At 48.5% G+C, this 23,002-nt stretch overlaps 1 protein-coding gene across 2 annotated transcripts in view; it reads left to right on the top strand.

Moving 5' to 3' along the window:
- map3k3 (mitogen-activated protein kinase kinase kinase 3) overlaps nt 1–23,002 on the top strand; it is a 274,267-nt gene that overhangs the window by 78,297 nt on the left and 172,968 nt on the right. For both annotated transcript variants that reach the window (XM_072486935.1, XM_072486936.1), the window contains 2 exons: nt 9,706–9,805; nt 12,840–12,953. In XM_072486935.1, coding sequence (XP_072343036.1) covers nt 9,706–9,805; nt 12,840–12,953 — 214 coding nt within the window. The remainder of the gene's footprint in view (nt 1–9,705; nt 9,806–12,839; nt 12,954–23,002) is intronic.

The raw sequence follows: 23,002 nt of genomic DNA, 5'->3' as shown, positions 1-23,002 counted from the left end.
AAAATTCAAAGTCGTAAAAGGGCGATGTCGGGAAATATTTCACACAAAGCATGATCAGCATATGTAATGGATTTGGGGATACGGTAATGAAAGAACAATGAGACCATTGGACAATGAGACCTAATTGTGTTACAAATAAAGATTATTATAAGTCTCACAAGCCTCTGATTATTATCTGTGGAGACGGAAACAGTTATGTAATAATAGTCTTTATTAGTGTCACAAGTAGGCTTACATTAACACTGCAGTGAAGTTACTGTGAAAATCTCCGAATCGCCACACTCTGGCACCTGTTCGGGTACACTGAGGAAGAATTCAGAATGTCTAATTCACCTAACAAGCATGTCTCTCGGGACTTGTGGGAGGATACCAGAGCACCCGGAGGAAACCCACAAAAACATGGGGAGAACGTGCAGACTCCACACAGTGACCCAAGCCGGGAATCAAACTTGGGTCCCTGGCACTGTGAAGCAACAGTGCTGACCACTTTGCTACCATGCGCGTTTCAGGTTAACGATTTCTGCTGAAAGGTTATCAACCTGAAACATTTTCAGCTTTTTCTCAGAACGATGAGCCATCTTTTTTTTCTTCCTAGAAGGATGCAGAATTTTTCTGCATCAGTTTTGGCATATTCCGCTAGAGCAGGAAATTTTAAGCCAAGATTGGTGCAGACACTATTGACTCCACAATTTCTTTAATGCAGAAACAGTAACAACATGATATTGGGGCCCTGTGTAATATGCTACATGGTGCTCAGTCATAACCATAGTAGCAGGGTTCAGTGCAGTTAGTGGCATTTTCACCGAGTGTGAGCAGATCAATGCCCAAGTCATTGAGACAGTATTGTTATTTTATTTTGGCATGTTTGCTTGCAACATTCCAACATCCTGCTAGTTACAGATTTGTAGTGCTGTTGCATTACATAGTTTCAATCTTTTTGACTTGGTTCTGTTTAACACTGTACACTGAGGGAAACAGGCTGGAAAGCCCCAGGTTTGGTTCCAGCTCTGATAAGTAGACTGATATCAGCCACGAGAGCAGTTGGGATGTTATGATTTCTCAGAACGACGTCTGGAGCTGGGGCCAGAGATGGAACATAGATGTTGTTGTAAAGCGCCTTGGTGGTTACATGAAAATGGAATTGGGCTTGTCTGTGATGCCCCTCCTTGACTTGAAACCAATCAGTGTTGACAATAGGATGGCCAGTGAGCAGTCAGTGTCTGTGGACACATAACCTCACCAAGAAGCTGAATGCTTTTAGAATTGAGAGGTGGGATTAAAATTAAAGTCAGGTACTCTGGCCTATTTACAATAAACAGAAGATTAATAACCTAACTTAAATATTCAGTGGGGTTAGAAAATGTGCATATTCTATTTCAGTATTTCTTTGTTTTGTAATTCAGCATTAAATTTGGCTGTAATTTGTCGACCAATGCTGCAAATGTTTTTACATAAAAGAATGTTTAGTTTGCAGTTTTCAGGGGCTTGATTTAATGGAATTCAGTGCCAAGTCTGAAATACCTTGGTTGGATAATAGTCGGACTGTTTTTCTCAATTGCTTTGTATGTAATTATAGGACTAATCAGCTCATTTAGTGAAAAAAATAAGTTGGACGTTAGCACACAGATTGTACAGTAGCTGGTGACTGTCCAGCATTAAGTTGGAAGATATGTTTGGTTGCCACAATCAATGTGAAAAGTTTGGATAACGTTTGTATAAGGCTGCCAGTATCTGACCACAGAAATGTAAGGTAGATGGAAGTAACTGGGGCTCAGGAGCATAATTTTAAAAAAATAACTTGAAAACAAAGCTCAGCATTGACTAGCACATGATCTGTGTGCAGGAGTTCAGGGCTTATTCCGAAGCACGTAATAACTCCCTTACATTGAGTCCTTGCACACTAAAAACCATTACAACAGTTAATTACAAAGCATTAATTATCATTTGGAAACGTCAAAAGTTAATTGCCAGGAAAGAGATGAAAAGAGATGAATGTTGAACATGTGCTTTGGAGTATACCTTTTTTAGAGGCAAAAATAACGAGGCTGGAAACTCTAATTGGTAAATGAGTTGCGTGGTGAATCCTTGACCATGCCCTATTCACCCATCACATCTGGGTCTGCTGCCCTTCATTAGCTGCTGGTCCAGCAATGTGTTGAATTTAAAATTCTTATCTTTGTGTTCTGATCACTTCATGGCTTTGCCCTTTCCTAACTAACTTCCTCAGCCCGACAATGGGCAGCAAGATGGCACAGTAGTTGGCACTGCTGCCTTACAGCACCAGTGACCCGGGTTCGATTCCAGTGACTGTCTGCATGGTGTTTGTATATTCTCTCCATGCCTGCGTGGGCTTCCTCCCACAGTCCAAAGATGTGCAGGTTAGGTGAATTTGGCCAGGCTAAATTGCGACTTGGTGTCCAAAGGTGTGCAGGTTAGGTTGGGTTACGGGGGATAGGCGGGGGGGAGTAGGCCTCGGTAGTGTGCTCTTTCAGAGGGCCGGTGCAGACTCGATGGCCGAATGGCCTTCTCCTCCACTGTAGGGAGTCTATGATAACTCACAGAACAACTTTGGTTAATCCAATTCCAGTTGGCTGCCCTGCCTAGAACTGGGTAGACCCTAGCAATTGAATTTCCTTCCTAAACCTCTCATCTTTCTCCCCCGAAGGTTAACCTTAATACATACATCTCTCTCTAAGTTTTAGATCACCCGTCCTAATGTATTCTTCTCTAGCTCTTGGAAACAAAAATCTGATAACTCTCCTGTGAAGCACCTTCAGATGTTTTATGATGTTAAAGGTTCTACACAAATGCAAGTTGATGTTAGGATTGCCGATTCCAGCCAGAATGATAAGACCATTAACAGGTTGCTTGGATTAGAGAAGGGGACAATTATTTAGGATTTGCAAAAGTTGGGCGAGGCCAGAATCAGATTGAGCTTGTCCTCTCTTTGTTTGAATAACCTGCCGCCGCTCACTATGTTACGCAGCTTGGGTAAGGTACTGGAGAGTTGGCTGTCCCTGTTTAACCTCATTTCTGCTGGAGCCTGGCGATGGACTGAGTGCCCTAATCCTGTCGAACCTTACCGTAGTAGAAATTGAGGCTTTTGGGGAAGCGGAGGAGAAAAAGTAGAATAGCAATCTTAAAGGAGCTGGGTTTCTCCATCCAAAAAGAACAGTAAGTAATCTTCTGTTTAAAGTATTCCCCTGTAAATTTTGAATATAGGTTATGGTTTATGCCTTTATTGGAAACCTGGATTTCCCTTATCGATCATGTTGTGCGTGTTTCCGCATTCACGTTGGAAAAGTGTAGGATCAGGCCTGGTTGTGATACCTCCATAGTAGTAATAATAATCATCTTTATTGTCACAAGTCAGCTTACATTAACACTGCAATGAAGGTTCTGTGAAAAGCCCCTAGTCGCCATATTCTGGCACCTGTTCGGGTACACGGGGAGAATTCAGAATGTCCAAATTACCTAACAGCATGTCTTTCGGGACTTGTGGGATCAAACCGGAGCACCTGGAGAAAACCCACGCAGACACTGGGAGAACGTGCAGACTCTGCATAGACAGTGACCCAAGCCGGGAATCGAACCTGGGACCCTGGTACTGTGAAGCAACCGTGCTAACCACAGTGCTGCCACTAGCTAGCTTTCAGGATTTTTGGATAAACTTAAACCAGCAGATACCATCAGGAGATGAAGAATGAAAATTAAGTAGAATGGGGTGAGAAGATAATAAATAAGGATTTAATAAAGCCTGCCAGTTGTTTTTGTACTGTCTCCCAGTTCTGCAAATCATGTGTTGGTGCTGTCGGAGCACTGGCTTTATACTAGGTGCATTTTTACAAAATGCCAGCAATAACTAGAGGTTTTGGTGTCTGAGGTTGACACAGGTAGTGTATACCAACATGGTTCATGTTTTTCTTCTGCACTTTGTGATCGCAATTCACAGTAATTATACCTTCACTGGAGCAGTAGAGGACAAGACCCTGAAGCACTTTCACTGCACCTAAATGAAAAACTCATAATTGCAGCAGTAGCCAGAGAAAGCAGCATGACAGTTGCTTCAAGCAATATATTTTATCTGGAGCTTGGGAGGGTGTGAGAGAATGTGTAACGGGGTGTGTGGGAGCCAGAGCTAATGGTGGGTGCAGCACAGGACACTTGGGTAAATTCATCGTTAGCATGAATGTAGCCCTAATCGTCTATCAGTTCTCCCCACTCCACATAGTGTTCTACTTTCCTGACCATGCATTTCTGGTCTTGGTTTCTCCAGCATCATCTCTTCATTTTTGATCCAGGATTTGCATTTTTTAAAGCTTCAGTAATACGATTAATAGGCTGATAATTTAAAAGATGTGAACAAAGAAAAACCCATGCTATCAATAAAATCATGTGGCGGGTTGCAAAAATAGCCTTTCCATTCCATTCATGTCCACTGGTTAAGGTCACTTTTCCAGGACTAGCACTAATCAACCTTTTAACATCTCTTTCTTCCCACCAATGGCCGCAATAATCATTGTAAAGAACTTGCTGGTAGAGCTATGCGTCCTCACTTTTACAAAATCACCGATTACATGAAATCTACTTTTAGTGTAGCCTATGTCTCATGATCAATCTCGATCGTGGTCGATAGCTCGCTAGAGGATATGTGGGTTGCCTACACTAGTGAGAGTCACGACTACTGTCTAAAGTGGATATAAAGTACAACAGCAGAAATACCCTAAAACAAACTTACTTGCACTATATACAACTGGTCTGGCTCTCTTTAAAATACATTTTGTTTTATTCATTTATGGGATGGGGTGTCACTCGCTGGGCCAGCATTTATTGCCCATCCCTAACAGCCCTCCATTTCATAAGACATTTCCAAAGCCAGCTCATCCTTCCTTAGATACAGGGGCCAAAATGCTCACAATACTCCAAATGGGGTCTGACCAGAGTCTTATACAGTCTCAGACACACATCCCTGCTCTTGTATTTTAGCCCTCTCGACGTGAATGCTAATACTGCATTTGCCTTCCTAACTGCTGACTGGGCCTGCACGTTAACCTTAAGAGAATTGTGAACAAGGACTTTTAAGTCCCTTTGTGCTTCTGATTTCCTAAGCATTTCCCCATTTAGAAAATAGTCTATGCCTCCATTCCTCCTTCCAAAATGCATAACCTCACACTTTTCCACATTGTATTCCATCAGCCACTCTTTGCCCACTCTCCAAGCCTGTCCAAGTCCTTCTGCAGCCTTCCTAGAACAAACAAAGAACAAAGAAATGTACAGCACAGGAACAGGCCCTTCGGCCCTCCAAGCCCGTGCCGACCATGCTGCCCGACTAAACTACAATCTTCTACACTTCCTGGGTCCGTATCCCTCTATTCCCATCCTATTCATGTATTTGTCAAGATGCCCCTTAAATGTCACTATCGTCCCTGCTTCCACCACCTCCTCCGGTAGCGGGTTCCAGGCACCCACTACCCTCTGCGTAAAAAAACTTGCCTCGTACATCTACTCTAAACCTTGCCCCTCTCACCTTAAACCTATGCCCCCTAGTAATTGACCCCTCTACCCTGGGGAAAAGCCTCTGACTATCCACTCTGTCTATGCCCCTCATAATTTTGTATACCTCTATCAGGTCGCCCCTCAACCTCCTTCGTTCCAGTGAGAACAAACCGAGTTTATTCAACCGCTCCTCATAGCTAATGCCCTCCATACCAGGCAACATTCTGGTAAATCTCTTCTGCACCCTCTCTAAAGCCTCCACATCCTTCTGGTAGTGTGGCGACCAGAATTGAACACTATACTCCAAGTGTGGCCTAACTAAGGTTCTATACAGCTGCAACATGACTTGCCAATTCTTATACTCAATGCCCCGGCCAATGAAGGCAAGCATGCCGTATGCCTTCTTGACTACCTTCTCCACCTGTGTTGCCCCTTTCAATGACCTGTGGACCTGTACTCCTAGATCTCTTTGACTGTCAATACTCTTGAGGGTTCTACCATTCACAGTATATTCCCTACCTGCATGAGACCTTCCAAAATGCATTACCTCACATTTGTCCGGATTAAACTCCATCTGCCATCTCTCCGCCCAAGTCTCCAAACAATCTAAATCCTGCTGTATCCTCTGACAGTCCTCATCGCTATCCGCAATTCCACCAACCTTTGTGTCGTCTGCAAACTTACTAATCAGACCAGTTACATTTTCCTCCAAATCATTTATATATACTACAAAGAGCAAAGGTCCCAGCACTGATCCCTGTGGAACACCACTGTTCACAGCCCTCCAATTAGAAAAGCATCCTTCCATTGCTACTCTCTGCCTTCTATGACCTAGCCAGTTCTGTATCCACCTTGCCAGCTCACCCCTGATCCCGTGTGACTTCACCTTTTGTACTAGTCTACCATGAGGGACCTTGTCAAAGGCCTTACTGAAGTCCATATAGACAACACCATTGCCCTACCTGCATCAATCATCTTTGGGACCTCTTCGAAAAACTCTATCAAGTTAGTGAGACACGACCTCCCCTTCACAAAACCATGCTGCCTCTCACTAATACGTCCATTTGCTTCCAAATGGGAGTAGATCCTGTCTCGAAGAATTCTCTCCAGTAATTTCCCTACCACTGAAGTAAGGCTCACCGGACTGTAGTTCCCGGAATTATCCATGATACCCTTCTTAAACAGAGGAACAACATTGGCTATTCTCCAGTTCTCCGGGACATCCCCTGAAAACAGTGAGGATCCAAAGATTTCTGTCAAGGCCACAGCAATTTCCTCTCCAGCCTCCTTCAGTATTCTGGGGTAGATCCCATCAGGCCCTGGGACTTATCTACCTTAATATTTTTTAAGACACCCAACACCTCGTCTTTTTGGATCTCAATGTGACCCAGGCTATCTACACACCCTTCTCCAGACTCAACATCTACCAATTTCTTCTCTTTGGTGAATACTGATGCAAAGTATTCATTTAGTACCTCGCCCATTTCCTCTGGCTCCACACATAGATTCCCTTGCCTATCCTTCAGTGGGCCAACCCTTTCCCTGGCTACCCTCTTGCTTTTTATGTACGTGTAAAAAGCCTTGGGATTTTCCTTAACCCTATTTGCCAATGACTTTTTGTGACCCCTTCTAGCCCTCCTGACTCCTTGCTTAAGTTCCTTCCTACTTTCCTTATATTCCACGCAGGCTTCGTCTGTTCCCAGCCTTTTAGCCCTGACAAATGCCTCCTTTTTCTTTTTGACGAGGCCTACAATATCTCTCGTTATCCAAGGTTCCCGAAAATTGCCGTATTTATCCTTCTTCCTCACAGGAACATGCCGGTCCTGAATTCCTTTCAACTGACACTTGAAAGCCTCCCACATGTCAGATGTTGATTTGCCCTCAAACATCCGCCCCCAATCTATGTTCTTCAGTTCCCGCCTAATATTGTTATAATTAGCCCTCCCCCAATTTAGCACATGCATCCTAGGACCACTCTTATCCTTGTCCACCAGTACTTTAAAACTTACTGAATTGTGGTCACTGTTACCGAAATGCTCCCCTACTGAAACATCTACCACCTGGCCGGGCTCATTCCCCAATACCACGTCCAGTACTGCCCCTTCCCTAGTTGGACTGCCTACATATTGTTTTAAGAAGCCCTCCTGGATGCTCCTTACAAACTCCGCCCCGTCTAAGCCCCTGGCACTAAGTGAGTCCCAGTCAATATTGGGGCAGTTGAAGTCTCCCATCACCACAACCCTGTTGTTTTTGCTCTTTTCCAAAATCTGTCTACCTATCTGCTCCTCTATCTCCCGCTGGCTGTTGGGAGGCCTGTAGTAAACCCCCAACATTGTGACTGCACCCTTCTTATTCCTGATCTCTACCCATATAGCCTCACTGCCCTCTGAGGTGCCCTCCCGCAGTACAGCTGTGATATTCTCCCGAACCAGTAGCGCAACTCCGCCTCCCCTTTTACATCCCCCTCTATCCCGCCTGAAACATCTAAATCCTGGAACGTTTAGCTGCCAATCCTGCCCTTCCCTCAACCAGGTCTCTGTAATGGCAACAACATCATAGTTCCAAGTACTTCCTGCTTCCTCAATACTATTTGTCCCTCTGCATATCTTTGTATCATCTGCAAACTTCGTAACGGTGCCTTCAGTTCCTTCTTCCAGATCGTTAATGTATATTGTCATCCTGAAAAATACCCCTTTGTCCACACTCTCTGCCCTCTGCCAGTCAGCCAATCCTCTGTCCATGCCAGGATCTTAACCTTAACACCATGGGCTCTTATTTAACAGTCTCCAATGCGACACCTTGTCAAAAGCCTTCTGGAAATCTAAGTAAATCCACTGGTTCTCCTTTGTCTAACTTCCTTGTTACCTCCTCAAAGAACTCGAACAGACTTGTCAGACATGACCTCCCCCAGATGAAGCCATGCTGACTCAGTCTTATTTTATCATGCACTTCAGCAATCTCATCTTTAATAATGGATTCTAAAATCTTAAAAAATGACTAAGTCAGGCTAATCGGCCTATAATTTCCTGTCTTCTGCCTCCTTCCCTTCTTAAACAGGGGTGTTACATTAGCCACTTTCCAGTCCTCTGGGACCCTCCCTGCCCCCATTGATTCCTGAACGATCACCACCAATGTCTCCACAATCTCCTCAGCCACCTCTTTTAGAACTCTGGGGCGTAGTCCATCCGGTCCAGGTGACAGGGTATTTGAGAGTCAACCACATTGATGTGGATCTGGAGTCACATGTAGGCCAGACCAGGAAAGGGTGGCAGATTTCCTTCCCTAAGGACATTAGTGAGTTTTTATGACAATCAACAATGGTTTCATGGTCATCATTAGACTTTTATTTACAGATTTTTATTGAATTCAAATTTCACCATCTGCCTTGGGGCCCCCAGATCTAGCCCTGGGCCTCTGGATTACTAGTGTAGTGACAATACCACTGTGCCACTGCCTGCCTCCGCTGCTTCACTGCCTCCCAGCATACAAGCATACGAATTAGAAGCACGGGTAGGCCAATCAGCCCCTCGAGCCTGCGTCAATAAGGTCATAGCTGATCTGCCTTTAACCTAAATCCCACATTCCCGCCTACCCCCATTATTATTTCACCCGCGTGCTTATTAAGAATCTATTCGCCTCTGTCTTAAAAATACTCAAAGACTGCTTCCAATACCTTTTGAGGAAGAGAGTTCTAAAATCTCACGACCTACTGAGAGAAAAAATTCTCCTCCTCTCTGTCTTAAATGTAATTCCTCCCTTAGCTCTGAAATGGTATGTTGCCATGTACCTGTTCAAATGTTTCTTCTCCCAACTCGTATCCCCCCCTTTTCTGATCAATGTTCACATCTCTTGCTTGTGGAACAAACATTCTGAGATGAGCATTCTAAACTGAATTAGTTTATGGCCACCATTTGGGTGTTATTTTCTTTTGCTGTTTTGTACAGTTTCAAGTTTATCTATGCCAATGATGAGTAAGTAACTTTGAATAAAAACATTTGGACAAACATAAAAGCAAAGGCTGTCCTGTTGGCTTATTTAATATCATTCCGGTCCCCCATCTTGCAAAATGGTTGTTCAGTGGGATCCTGCAACTAGTCCCTACAGAATTCTTCATCATGCTTCAGAGCTGCCTGTTGCTGTTAGATGTGAAACAAACCATGCTTGCGTATGATTTGTGTTGATCTGTTTGTATTCTTTGTCCCATTGTAGAATCATACAGTTCAGCCGTCCAGTTAAGTATGAAGAACTGCACCAGAAAGTCAAGACCGTATTTGGGCAGCTAATGGAATTAAACTACACAAATAATGAGGTAATCCCAGTGTTCGGGGTTCTGACCAATTTGCAAATATAGCCTGTCTGCTTGACTCCCTCTGTCCTCTCATTACATCTACCGCTGCATCCCCACCTTCTGGAGTTTTCTTCATTTTGCCCAAGTCCTCTAAGAATCATTTCCCCTCTGAACTTGACTACCTGTTCTCTCAGCTTTTGTTCAACCCAACATTTTGCCACCTGGATTCTCCTCATCAGCCTGTCCCTTTATTCCTGAATTATCCTCATCCTTTTTGGGGTCACCGTCACCCAAACTACCCCACCTTTAAAGTGCAAATACTTGATGCCTTAATCTCCCCAAGCCATGGTCCTATCTCTTGTGTTATGAATTTCTTCTTAAGGTCCTTGAATGAGCCATTACTGCATGACTTTATGCTCACCTCACCCACTCTCCCTGAGTCCTTGTAGTCTAGTTTATGATCACACTGTAGTATTGACACCACTTTGGTCAAAGTTGTCCATGACACCTGTGTGAATCCTGAACTCCATTTTGATACTATTTTTTAAAAAATATATATTTATTAAAGTTTTTTAACACAATTTTTCTCCCTTACAAACAATAACCCCCCCCCGTAACAAAAAGAAACGAGAAATCACGCAGAGCAAGATATATACATGGCAAAATGATATATTTACACAGCTTTGTACACTGGCCCTCACCCGTACGTGCCAGTTTCCCCAACCCTTCATGTTATCTCCTGCTCATCCACCCTCCCAGGCAGACCCCCCCCCCAACGTCCCCCCCTTCCCAGGACGTCCCCTCCACCCCCCCCAAGGTTGCTGCTGCTGCTGACCAACCTTCCTCTAACGCTCCAAGAGATAGTCTAGGAACGGTTGCCACCGCCTGTAGAACCGCGCAGACCCTCTCAAGGCAAACTTAATCCTCTCCAACTTTATGAACCCAGCCATATAATTTATCCAGGCCTCCAGGCTGGGGGGCTTCGCCTCCTTCCACATTAGCAAGATCCTTCGCCGGGCTACTAGGGACGCAAAGGCCAGAATGCCGGCCTCTTTCGCCTCCTGCACTCCCAGTTCATCCACTACTCCAAATATTGCTAGCCCCCAGCTTGGCTTGACCTGGACTTTCACCACCTGAGATATTGCTCCCGCCACTCCTCTCCAGAACCCCTCCAGTGCCGGGCATGATCAAAACATATGGACATGGTTCGCCGGGCTCCCTGAGCACCTACCACATCTGTCCTCTACCCCAAAGAACCTACTCAACCTCGCCCCCCATCAAGTGCGCTCTGTGGACCACCTTAAATTGTATCAGGGTCAGCCTGGCACACGAGGAGGAGGAATTAACCCTACCTAGGGTATCAGCCCACAGACCTTCCTCTATCTCCTCCCCCAGCTCCTCCTCCCATTTACCCTTCAACTCTTCTACCAGCGCTTCCCCCTCTTCTTTCAACTCCTGGTGTATTTCCGACACCTTGCCCTCCCTGACCCATACACCCGAGATCACCCTATCTTGAACTTCTTGTGCCGGAAGCAATGGGAATTCCCTCACCTGTCGCCTCACAAAAGTCCTCACCTGCCTATATCCAAAGGCATTTCCCGGGAGCTTTTTGATACTATTGACCACACAATTCTCAACTGCCTCCCTTCCAGACACTCCACTTCACACCATTCCTTCATAGCCCACTCCTTATCTCAGCACAGCCACGAGATCTGAAAGCAGTTTCCTGTATACTCACCTCTCCATACTTGGACCCCTCCTCTTCATCAACTACATGCTGCACCTTGACAACATTTTCTGAAATTATGGGATCTATTTCTGGAAGTATGTCAGACACTCAATTTCAACTCCCCTTGCAACTCTTGAATGCAGAAACACTGCTGTATTACCAGACTTTGTCAACAAGATGTCCTGGATGAGTCATCACTTTGGCTCTTCCAGTCCCGATGTACCTTTTGCACTGATTCCAGCACCCTCCCTGGATGAGGCCTAACCTAGCAGAGTGAAATCTCTGAACCCAAGTTGAGCTTATTGCACTACATCTGATAGGTCTTCAATTCTTAATGCCTTCCCATGCTGACTAATAATTAACTCAGCACTTTCAATCAAGAGCCCTGGAACACCAGCATCCGTCTTCAGGGCTAAAAACTTTTCATTAAAATTTTGGCTGGTGAGCTGAAGCTTCCAATAAGAACACAACTAATTCCGTACTTCATGGTACTGCAGCAGAGATTAAAGTTGTATTGGGGCGGGTGTCATCGATTGTTTCAAGGAACAGTCACCTGGGGCTTTGTTGTGCCTGGGTAGCGATGATGCGTAGAAGCTGTCTGTCCAATAAAATAACCCAAAGTTATTATTCAATAGTAGAATGGGTAATTAAATGGACTGAAATATTAAAAGCAACAATTGTATAAGTGTCAACTCACTAAATCAGGATTTATAAAGTTTTGTCTGGGCTGCTGCAGTTTTGACCCTTTTATTTAGTTTTCTTGGCCTTGGGTTTTGTTTGTGCAGTGGAATCTTGATGATTCACCTGGTGAATTTTGGAGAATGCCCCATACTTAGTCCAACGTATGAGATTTTAACTTTGATTGCCATGTTTAGATTATCGTTCCCAGCATGTGCAGATAAAATGTACATTTTTTCCATTTTAAAACTGAGATACCTTTGGGCAGGACAAAGAAATGCTGGCAACCTGAATGTGTCTGGCATCACAGGCCAGAAACCCTTCACTGCCTGTGCTAAAGCTAAAACCTTGAGCTGCACTGTAAATTCTGCTGTTTACTGCGCGCACACCAGCTAATGTGGCACTGAGTAAACCTGGGACTGGGGGATATCAATTTCAAGCACTCAACTGCAAACAGATTGGTTTATGTAAGCCGTACACCATAAACGGTGTGAATGAATGAGGGTGCAAATAAGTGCGGTTATATGGTAATTTGACTCCCAAGTTTGTTGCAATTTTCCTTTTTCTTGCTGGTTGTCATGCTGATTTGTGTAGCTGCATGAAATTTGCACTCATTTGGTTTGACTTTGTCTTTCCTCTTATCGTCAGCTTCTAATTCCACTACGAAGCCAGGATGATCTCGACAAAGCTGTTGACCTGCTGGATCGAAGCTTTAACATGAAGAGCCTGAAAATCTTGCTTGTTGCTCAGGAGAAAAACCACGTAAGTGTTGACATTCCCCGGTCCTGAAGGTGAACAGTATCTCTCAAGAGCAACTGGCTCCTTAAATAAACAAAATCAGGAAAACAAATGTATGAGTCAGAAACCTGGAATGTTGGGTAGTAACGTGAGTTGCCATCAATTCTGTCATTGAAACATTTCTAAGAATGTAACTTTGGGTAAGTATCCCAGGTCAGCATTATAAAATTCTCCATTGTGTATTGCTTAGGGCCTCATGGGGAGGGAAGGAGCAGGGAATGTAGCGGACTGGCAGAACCAGGCAGCCACAGTTATTTGCAGAGGAAATGATGTGGCAGGATTGTTCCAACATAGGTGCTTGATTTCCTTGAGCTTCGTTCTGTTCAGTCCATTCACTAATTTTGTATGGCCCCTCTGCTGAGCAAGAAACAAGCAAATGCGTGCAGGTTTCTGCCTTCCTTTTTGCGGGTCACTCCAATTCAAGGAAAATTCCTGTGCTGTTTTGCTGACCTTTCTCTTCATCGATGTGTGTTGCAGCTAAACAAGACCAATCCAGGATGAAATGAAGTGTTCTCTTGTACCTTTTTTTAAAATAAACATTTTATTAAGGTATTTTTGGTATATAAACATAGTGCAAAAGCCATTTACCTCTCCTACAGGTCCCACCCTTATTGATCCCCTACTCTAATCTAAACTACTCACCCCCCCCCCCCCCCCCCCCCCCCCCCCCCTGTCTGCTGACGATTAATTTCCCGCAAAGAAGTTGACGAACGGTTGCCACCTCCGGGTGAACCCTCACAGTGACCCTCTCAAGGCGAACTTGATTTTCTCCAAACAGAAACCCCATGTCCGATAGCCAGGTCTCTGAATTCGGGGCCTTTGAGTCCCTCCATGCAAAGGCCAGAACATCTGCCTCTTTCTCCTCCTCGATTCCCGGGTCTTCTGACACCCCAAAAATCGCCACCTCTGGACTCAGCGTCACCCTTGTTCTTTTTTAAAAAAATATTTTAATTCAATTTTAGCAAATTTTCAACAAAATCCCCCTCCCCTCCCTTACAGGAAAAAGAAAAGCATAAAACACACAGGTCAACATTGTACACTTGTATCGCGAATTCCCCCAATGGGCAAACCCCCCCCCCCCCCCCATGACACAATAATAACCACATACCCGAACCCCCCCTCCGGGTTGCTGCTGCTGACCACCTCCTAACGTTCCGCTCGAAAGTCTAGGAACGGTTGCCACCTCCTGAAGAACCCTTGTGCACAGACCCTCGCAAGGCAAACTTTACTCTCTCCAATTTAATGAACCCTGCCATGTCGCTGATCCAGCCTTCTACGCTTGGGGGCTTCGCATCCTTCCACTGTAGCAGAATCCTCCGCCGGGCTATCAGGGACGCAAAGGCCAGAATACCTCTTTCGCCTCCTGCACTCCCGGCTCGTCTGAAACCCCAAATAATGCTAACCCCCAGCTCGGCTTGACCCGGGTGTTCACCACCTTAGACACAGTCCTCGCAAAGCCCCTCCAAAATACATCCAGTGCCGGACACGCCCAGAACATATGGGCGTGGTTTGCTTGGCTCCCCGAGCACCTCACACATCTGTCCTCTACCCCAAGGAACCTACTCAACCTTGCCCCTGTCATATGCGCTCTGTGAAAAACCTTAAATTGTATCAGGCTAAGCCTGGTGCAAGAGGAGGAAGAATTAACCCTACCCAGGGCATCAGCCCACAGACCCTCATCTATCTCCTCCCCAAGCTCCTCCTCCTATTTCCCCTTTAGCTCCTCCACCGAGGTCTCCTCCTCTTCCTGCATCTCCTGATAGACCGCCGCGACCTTGCCTTCTCCAACCCACATCCCCGAGAGCACCCTATCTTGAATCTTTCCTGCTGGAAGCAGCGGAAATACCCTAACCTGCCGTCTCGAACGCTCTCACCTGCATGTGCCTGAAGGCGTTTCCGGGGTGCAGCCCAAATGTCTCCTCCAGCGCCCCAAGGCTCGCAAACGTCCCATCTATAAACAGGTCCCCCATTCTTTTAATTCCTGCCCGATGCCAGCTCAGAAACCCCCCATCCATTCTCCCCGGGATGAACCGATGGTTCTCTCGGATCGGGGACCAAACTGAGGCCCCTACCTCACCCCTGTGGCGCCTCCACTGCCCCCAAATTTTCAGAGTCGCCGCCACCACCGTACTCTTGGTGTACGTTGTCGGCCATCACCAACGCTCTCAGACTCATGCCCACACAGGACGCCATCTCCAGCCTCTTCCATGCCGCCCCCTCCCCCTCCATTATCCACTTAGGATCATCGCCACATTGGTAGCCCAGTAGTGCCCACATAGATTGGGCAATGCTAGCCCTCCTCCGTCCCTGCTACGCTCCAGAAACACCCTTTATACCCTTGGGGTCTTATTCACCCACACGAATCCCATGATGCTCCTGCTGACCTGTTTAAAAAAGGCCTTGAGGATCAGGATGGGAAGGCACTGGAACACAGAGGAACCTCGGAAGGACCGTCATTTTCACCGACTGCACCCTACCCACCAACGACAGTGGCAACATATCCCACCTTTTAAACTCCTCCCCCATCTGCTCCACCAGCCGCATCAAATTGAGCTTGTGCAGGGCCCCCAACTCCAACACCGCCCGGCCCCGCCCCCTTCCTTCCCAAGCGCAGGAAAAAGCCCGTGCTTTCCACCAAGCCGGACCCCCCCTCTCTGGCGCAGCTCCCTTTTGCAGCCTTATCTCAGCTCCCCCACCTCGGGCCTCCCATTCCCCCTCCCCCCTGGCGGGGCCCCGTCCTTCCAACCACCGACGCCCACACTTTCGGTCTGGAGGCTTCGTCGCTCCTTGAGTAATCCCTCCTCGGGCACCTCCTATCCACCCTTAATATCTCCCCCACCAATCTCTCTCCTCTCCTTATGGGCCCGAGTGGAGATTAGCTCTCCCCTGACCACCGCCTTCAGCGCCTCCCAGACCACCCCCACCTGCACCTCCCCATTGTCGTTAGCCTCTAAATATCTTTCAATGCACACCCGCACCCGCCCACTCACCATCTCATTCACTAACAGTCCCACATCGAGGCGCCACAGTGGGCGCTGGTCCCTCTCCTCCCCCCACTCCAGCTCCACCCAATGCGGGGCATGATCTGAGATAGCTATGGCCGAATATTCCGTGCCCTCCCCTCTGGATTAGTGCCCTACTCATAATAAAGAAATCTATCCGGGAGTAGACTTTATGGACGTGGGAAAAAAAGGAAAATTCCCTGGCCCCCAGCCTGGCAAACCTCCATGGGTCCACTCCCCCCATCTGCTCCATAAACCCCCTAAGCACCTTGGCCGCTGCCAGCCTTTTACTCGTCCTGGACCTGGAGCGTTCCAATGCTGGGTCCAACACCGTGTTGAAGTCCCCTCCCATTATCAAACTCCCTGTCTCCAGGTCCAGAATCCGACCCAACATGCGCCTCATGAATCCGTTATCGTCCCAATTTGGGGCTTATACATTCACTAGTACCACCTGCACCCCCTGCAGCTTACCACTAATCATCACGTACCTCCATTATCTGCCACGATGTTCAGCGCCTCAAACGACACCCGCTTCCCCACCAAGATCCCCACCCCTCGATTCTTCGAGTGGAAAACCTGCCCTGCCCACCCCTTTCTCAGCCTAACCTGATCTGCCACCTTCGAATGCATCTCCTGGAGCATAACCACATCTGCCTTCAGTCCCTTCAGGTGCACGCGAGCACACAGGCCCTCATGACCGGCCTGTTCAGGCCTCTCACATTCCAAGTTATCAGCCGGATCAGGGGGCTCCCCCCCCCCCCCCCCCCGCCGACTAGCCATCTGCCTTTCTAGGCCAGCCACATGCCCGCGCCTCCCGGACCCTCCATTCCCCCAGGCGGCGGACCCCCGCCCCGACTCTCTCTCCGAACTCCAGCTCCCCTTTGGCCAATGCAGCAGCAACCCAGTTCTCTCTCTCTCTCTCTCTCTCTCTCTCTCTCTCTCTTTTTCTCTCTCTCTCTCTCTCTCTCTCTCTCCCTCTCTCTCTCTTCCCCCCCCCCACCCCCCCCCCACCCCTAGCTGTATTGCTGGCACTCCCGTAATGGCCGCTGCCGGCCAACTTGGAACCATTTACCCAACCCCACCCAGCACCAAAGAAAACATAACAAAACATCCCCCAAAGCACAATAACCCCCCCCCCCCCCCCTCGACACCCCCTCCCAACAAACCCTCAGTCCGTGTCCAACTTTTCGGCCTGGATAAAGGTCCACGCCTCCTCCAGCGTCTCAAAGTAATGGTGTCGGTCCTTAAACGTGACCCACAATCGCGCCGGTTCCAGCACCCTGAATTTCACCCCCTTCCGATGCAGAACCGCCTTAGCCCGGTTGTACCCGGCCCTCTTCTTGGCCACCTCTGCGCTACAGTCCTGATATATACGGATCTCTGCGTTCTCCCACCTGCTGCTCCGTTCCTTTTTAGCCCATCTCAGGACACACTCCCTGTCCACAAAGCAGTGGAACCGCACCATTACCGCCCGCGGCGGCTCGTTGGCCTTGGGCCTCCTCGCCAGGACTCGGTGAGCCCCATCCAGCTCCAGGGGCCTCGGGAAAGCTCCCACGCCCATCAGCGTGTTCAGCATCGTGACCACGTATGCTCCAGCATCCGACCCCTCCACTCCCTCCGGGCGACCCAGAATCCGAAGGTTCTTGCTACTCGACCGATTCTCCATGTCTTCAAATTTTTCTTGCCACTTATTGTGCAGTGCCTTCTGCGTCTCCACCTTCACCGCCAGGCCCAAGATCTCGTCCTCGTTCTCCGAGGCCTTTTGCCGCACCTCCTGGATCGCTGTCCCTTGGGCCTTCTGGGCCTCGACCAACTTATCGATCGATGCCTTCATCGGCTCCAGCAGCTCTGCCTTCAGGTCCACAAAACAGCGCTGGATGAACTCCTGCTGCTCTTGCGACCATTGCGCCCACGTCGCCTGGTCTCCACCCGCCGCCATCTTGGTTCTCCCTCCTCTCACTTTTTTGTTGCACCAAAATCACTTTTTTTACCGCTCCAATCCTGGTCCAATCCATACAGTGCCGGGGGAATCGTACTGTCCCACACTGGGAACCGTAGAGCAAATGCCGCTGGGGCCCCTAAAAAGAGCCCAAAAATCCGTTTCTGACGGGAGCTGCCGAACGTGCAATTTAGCTCCGCATAGCCGCAACCGGAAGTGTCACCCTTGTTTTTAACACCGTGGACATGATGTCCGCAAACCCCTGCGAAAATCCCCTAAGCTTTGGACATGTCCAAAACATGTGGACATGGTTCGCCGGTCCTCCCACACATTTTGCGCACCTGTCCTCCACCGCAAAAAATCTGCTCATCCGGGCCACTGTCATGTGAGCCAGGTGAACGACCTTAAATTGTATCAGGCTCAGCCTGGCACACGTTGCAGATGTCTTGACTCTACTCAACGCGTCTGCCCATAGACCATCCTCTATCTCACCTCCCAGCTCCTCCTCCCACTTGCGCTTCAGCTCCTCAGTCTGCGTCTCCTCCGACCCCATAAGCTCCTTATAAATGTCCGAGACGCTCCATTCTCCCACCCACCCTCAGGAAACTATCCTGCCCTGAATCCTTCTTAGCGGTCGGAGCGGGAGGGTTGACACCTGTTTACGAAGGAGGTCCCGCACCTGCAGATACCCGAATTTGTTTCCCCTCGACAACCCAAACTTTTCCTCCAACGCCCTCATACTCTGAAAGCTCCCCTCTATGAACATATCCCCTATCCTCTCAATCCCCGCTCTCCGCCATAACCGGAACCCCCCGTCCATACTACCCGGGGCAAACCGGTGGTTATCATAAATTGGGGCCCAGACCGATGCTCCCACATGCCGCCTCCACTGGCCCCAAACTCTCAGGGCCGCCACCACCACTGGACTGGTGGAGTACCGTGCCGGCAGGAACGGCAGAGGCGCAGTTACCAATGCTCCCAAACTGGTGCCCTTACATGAAGCCGCCTCCTTACTTCCTGATCATGGCTATATTAGCCGCCCAGTAATAGATGCTAAAATTAGCGCCTCCCGACAAGCATTACCTTCCTTACTCACGGGGTCTTGCCCGCCCAGACGAAGCCAGTGATCACTCTGTTGACCCGCTTAAAAAAGGACCGCGGAATAAAGATGGGGAGGCACTGAAATACAAATAGGAATCTCGGGAGGACCATCGTCTTCACCGTTTGCACCCTCGCAGTCCTTTACTTTCCCTATCTCCCTAGTTGCGCCTCTCTTCCTAAGCTGTTGGTCTTCTCTCCATGTTCATAGGTCGCCCTCCTCACCTTTCTCAGCTGCTCCACCCCGCCCTCCCTGTGGTCAGCAAGCTAAACTCCGCCTGTAACCTCTGCCGTTCCCTTAAAAGCCCTGCCTCTGGGGTCTCCGCATACCTCCTATCAATCTGTAGTAACTCCTTTACCAGTCGGTCCATCTCCGCCATGTCCACCTTCTCTCTATGGGCCCGGATCGGGATCAGCTCCCATCTGACCACGGCCTTCAGTGCTTCCCACACCATCGGTGCTGAAATTAGGGTAGCACAAGTGGCCAGCACTGTGGCTTCACAGCACCAGGGTCCCAGGTTCGATTCCCCGCTGGGTCACTGTCTGTGCGGAGTCTGCACGTTCTCCCCGTGTCTGCGTGGGTTTCCTCCGGGTGCTCCGGTTTCCTCCCACAGTCTAAAGACGTGCAGGTTAGGTGGATTGGCCATGATAAATTGCCTTTGGTGACCAAAAAGGTTAGGAGGGGTTTTTGGGTTACGGGGATAGGGTGGAAGTGAGGGCTAAAGTGGGTCGGTGCAGAATCAATGGGCCGAATGGTCTCCTGCACTGTATGTTCTATGAGAAATCTATTTCCCCGTGTCATTGACCTGCAGGTAGCTCTGAATACATTTCCTCAGCCGCTCACACGCCCCTTCATCCGCCAAAAGTCCCACATCCAACCTCCAGTGCGGGCGCTGGTTACTGTCTTTACTAATCTGCAGGTCAACCCAGTGTGGAGCATGGTCTGAGATTGTAATCACCGAGTACCCCGTGTCCACCACCCCTGCCAGCAAGGCCCTGCTCAAAATAAAGAAATCAATCCGGGAATACACTTTATGCACGTATGAGTAGAAGGAGAACTCCTTCACCCTCGGCTGCCCAAATCTCCATGGATCCATCCACCCCCATCCGCTCCATTAACCCTCTTAGTTCCTTTGCCATTGCTGGCACCGTGCCCGTTTTCGAGCTTGACCGGACCAAGCCAAGGTCCATAACTGTATTGAAGTCCCCTCCCATGACCAACCTGTGCGAGTCCAGATCCAGTATCTTCCCCAGCATCCTCTTCATAAACTCCACATCATCCCAATTTGGCGCATACACATATACTAATACCACCTGCACCCTCTCTAGCTTCCTACTGACCATAATGTACCAACCTCCCACGTCCGAGACTATTCTACCCGCCTCAAACACCACCCGCTTATTGATCAGGATCGCGACCCCTCTAGTCTTTGAATCTAGTCCCGAGTGAAAGACCTGACTGACCCAGCCTTTCCTCAGTCTAACCTGGTCCGTAACTCTAAGGTGCGTCTCCTGCAACATTACCACGCCCGCCTTCAATCCCCTAAGATGCGCGAACACACGTGTCCTTTTGACCGGCCCATTTAACCCTTGAACATTCCAGGTGATCGGCCTAGTTAGGGGGCTCATTGCCCTCCCCCTCCGCCGATCAGCCATCCCCTTTTTTAGGCCTGCCTCCAGCCTGTGCTCTGCACCTCCACCGGTCCATCCCCAGGCAGCCCCCGCCCCCAACCTCCTCTCTGTCCCTCAGCCCAAGTCCCTTCCTCGTCAGCAGAACATTTCCCCCCCCCTAGTAACAACACCTTGTAACCCAACCCCTTTACTAAACCAAACATATGCACACACCCCCACTGCGCTTCCAAGAGCGAGCTCGCCCAGCTAGCTTGATGGCCCCCATCCTGAGCACCAGATAGTCTCCCACCTATTGTTCCCTCCCCACCCTCAAACAAACAAACTCCAACATCAAACAATCCCCACACAATTGCCCAACAGAAAAACACCAAGATCAAAACAAGCACCCCTCCATCCCCCAACAGTGCAAATGAAAACCTTAACTCACTCAGCTCTACCGCTGGTTCCAAATCAATGCAAACGGCATCACAAACAACTTCCATGAATCGCAAAATGGGAAACTTTTTACAAAAACAGAGAAACAAAAAGAAAAAACAAAAACATGAACGTTGCAGCCAAGTTCAACAGTTCTCAATTCATCACCAGCCCTTTCTTTTTCGCAAAGTCCAACACGACCTCAGGCGACTCGAAGTAGAAGTGCTGCTCCTCATGCGTGACCCAGAGACGGGCTGAGTATAACAGTCCAAACTTCATCTTTTTCTTAAAAATGATCCACCTAATCTGGTTGAAGCCTGCTCTCCTCCTGGCCACCTCTACACTCAGGTCCTGGTAAACCCGCAGGATGCCATTGTCCCATTTACAGTTCCGTGTCTGCTTTCCCACTGTAGAATACGCTCCTTATCCGAGTATCTGTGGAATCTCACCACCATTGCCCTCGGGGCGGGGGGGGGTCTCCCATTTGCGGCTTCCTCGCGAATGCTCTGTGAGCCCTATCCACCTCCAAGGGCTGGGAAATGCCCCATCCCCCAGCAGCTTCACAAACATGTCTGCGACGTATGCCCCAGCGTCCGTTCCTTCGGACCCCTCCGGGAGCCCAACAATTCTTAGGTTCTGCCGGCGGGACCTATTTTCTAGGTCCTCGCACCTTCTCCAGGAGCTTCTTCTGCTGGTCCCTCAGCATCCCCACCTCCAGCAGTCTGATGTTCCTCCTGCTCAGCCAGCGTCTTCTCCACCTTCTGGATCGCCCGATCCTGGGCGTCCAATCTATGCTCCAACCGCTATTGAGCTATCGACTCTTTTATCAGGTCCAAGCAGTCCCATTTCTGCGACGCAAAGCCTTCCTGAATGACTTGGCATCAGCTGCTCCATAGACTGCTGGGTCGACAAGCCAGAGGTCCGAACCTCCACCATGCTGTCTTCTGTTGCAGCTACAGCCCAAGCCTTCTCTATCTTTTTGTTTCTGCCCTTACGAATACTTCTAGTCCTTCTCTCCATGCACCGAAGTGGGAATTCAGTAAACAATTTCCACTGACATCCGTTTTACAATTCAAGTCCGGTAGAAAAATGGGGGAAAGGTCCAAAAGTCCGACCAGAGCGGGAGCCAGCAAATGTGCGACTTACTCCTTCATAGCTGCCACCGGAAGTCCGTTCTCTTGTACCTTTAAACTCACCACCACCCCCAACCAACTCCCTCACTACCATGCGTGCTCAGTCAGGCTGCCTGACATGCAGAAGCGTACTGACATGTCCCATTTAAAATCACATGATTTTTTTCTGATCTCAGTGTGAAAATGGATTGCATTTCTTATTGATGTGGATGCCAACTAGTGTGAGCGCCAGTGCAGCATTGCTGCTTTTCATACTTTCTTCTAAAAGAATGGGTGTAGTCAGCAGTGTGTCCAAGCACTGCCCACCTCACTGGTGGATACTTAACTTTTCAGGTTCAGAGTTCCAACTAGTATAGATGCTGACCCGCTCAATGTAGTATGGATGCTGGCCCACTCCATGTTTCGCATGCCGTGCAAAGCAACCCAGCACGTACCACAAATGTCTCTCTCTCTCTCTCTCTCTCTCTCTCTCTCTCTCTCTCTCTCTCTCTCTCTCTCTCTCTCTCTCTCTCTCTCTCTCTCTCTCTCTCTCTCTCGCGTGCGCTCTCTCTTTCTCTCTCGCTCACTTCAGTCCTGGCCAATCCCTGATTTTTACATTGGATGTGTCGCCTTCTCATAGCTCTAAAAGCGCTTTAAACAAAAACACTGGGAGAGCTCTTGCCTAAATTGCAAAAGAATTATGTGCACCTTCAGCTTTTCCTTCAAACTAAATAAAAGCATTATGCAGGCTATCTTGGTCCAAAAAATGTTCTACGGAAATTGTTTGAATGGCAACAAACATGACATGCTGCAGTT

Source organism: Scyliorhinus torazame, chromosome 21 (assembly GCF_047496885.1).
Source record: "Scyliorhinus torazame isolate Kashiwa2021f chromosome 21, sScyTor2.1, whole genome shotgun sequence".
Lineage (NCBI taxonomy): Eukaryota > Metazoa > Chordata > Chondrichthyes > Carcharhiniformes > Scyliorhinidae > Scyliorhinus > Scyliorhinus torazame.
Note: the sequence above shows the minus strand (reverse complement) of the source record. Positions and strands in the feature narration are given on the sequence as shown.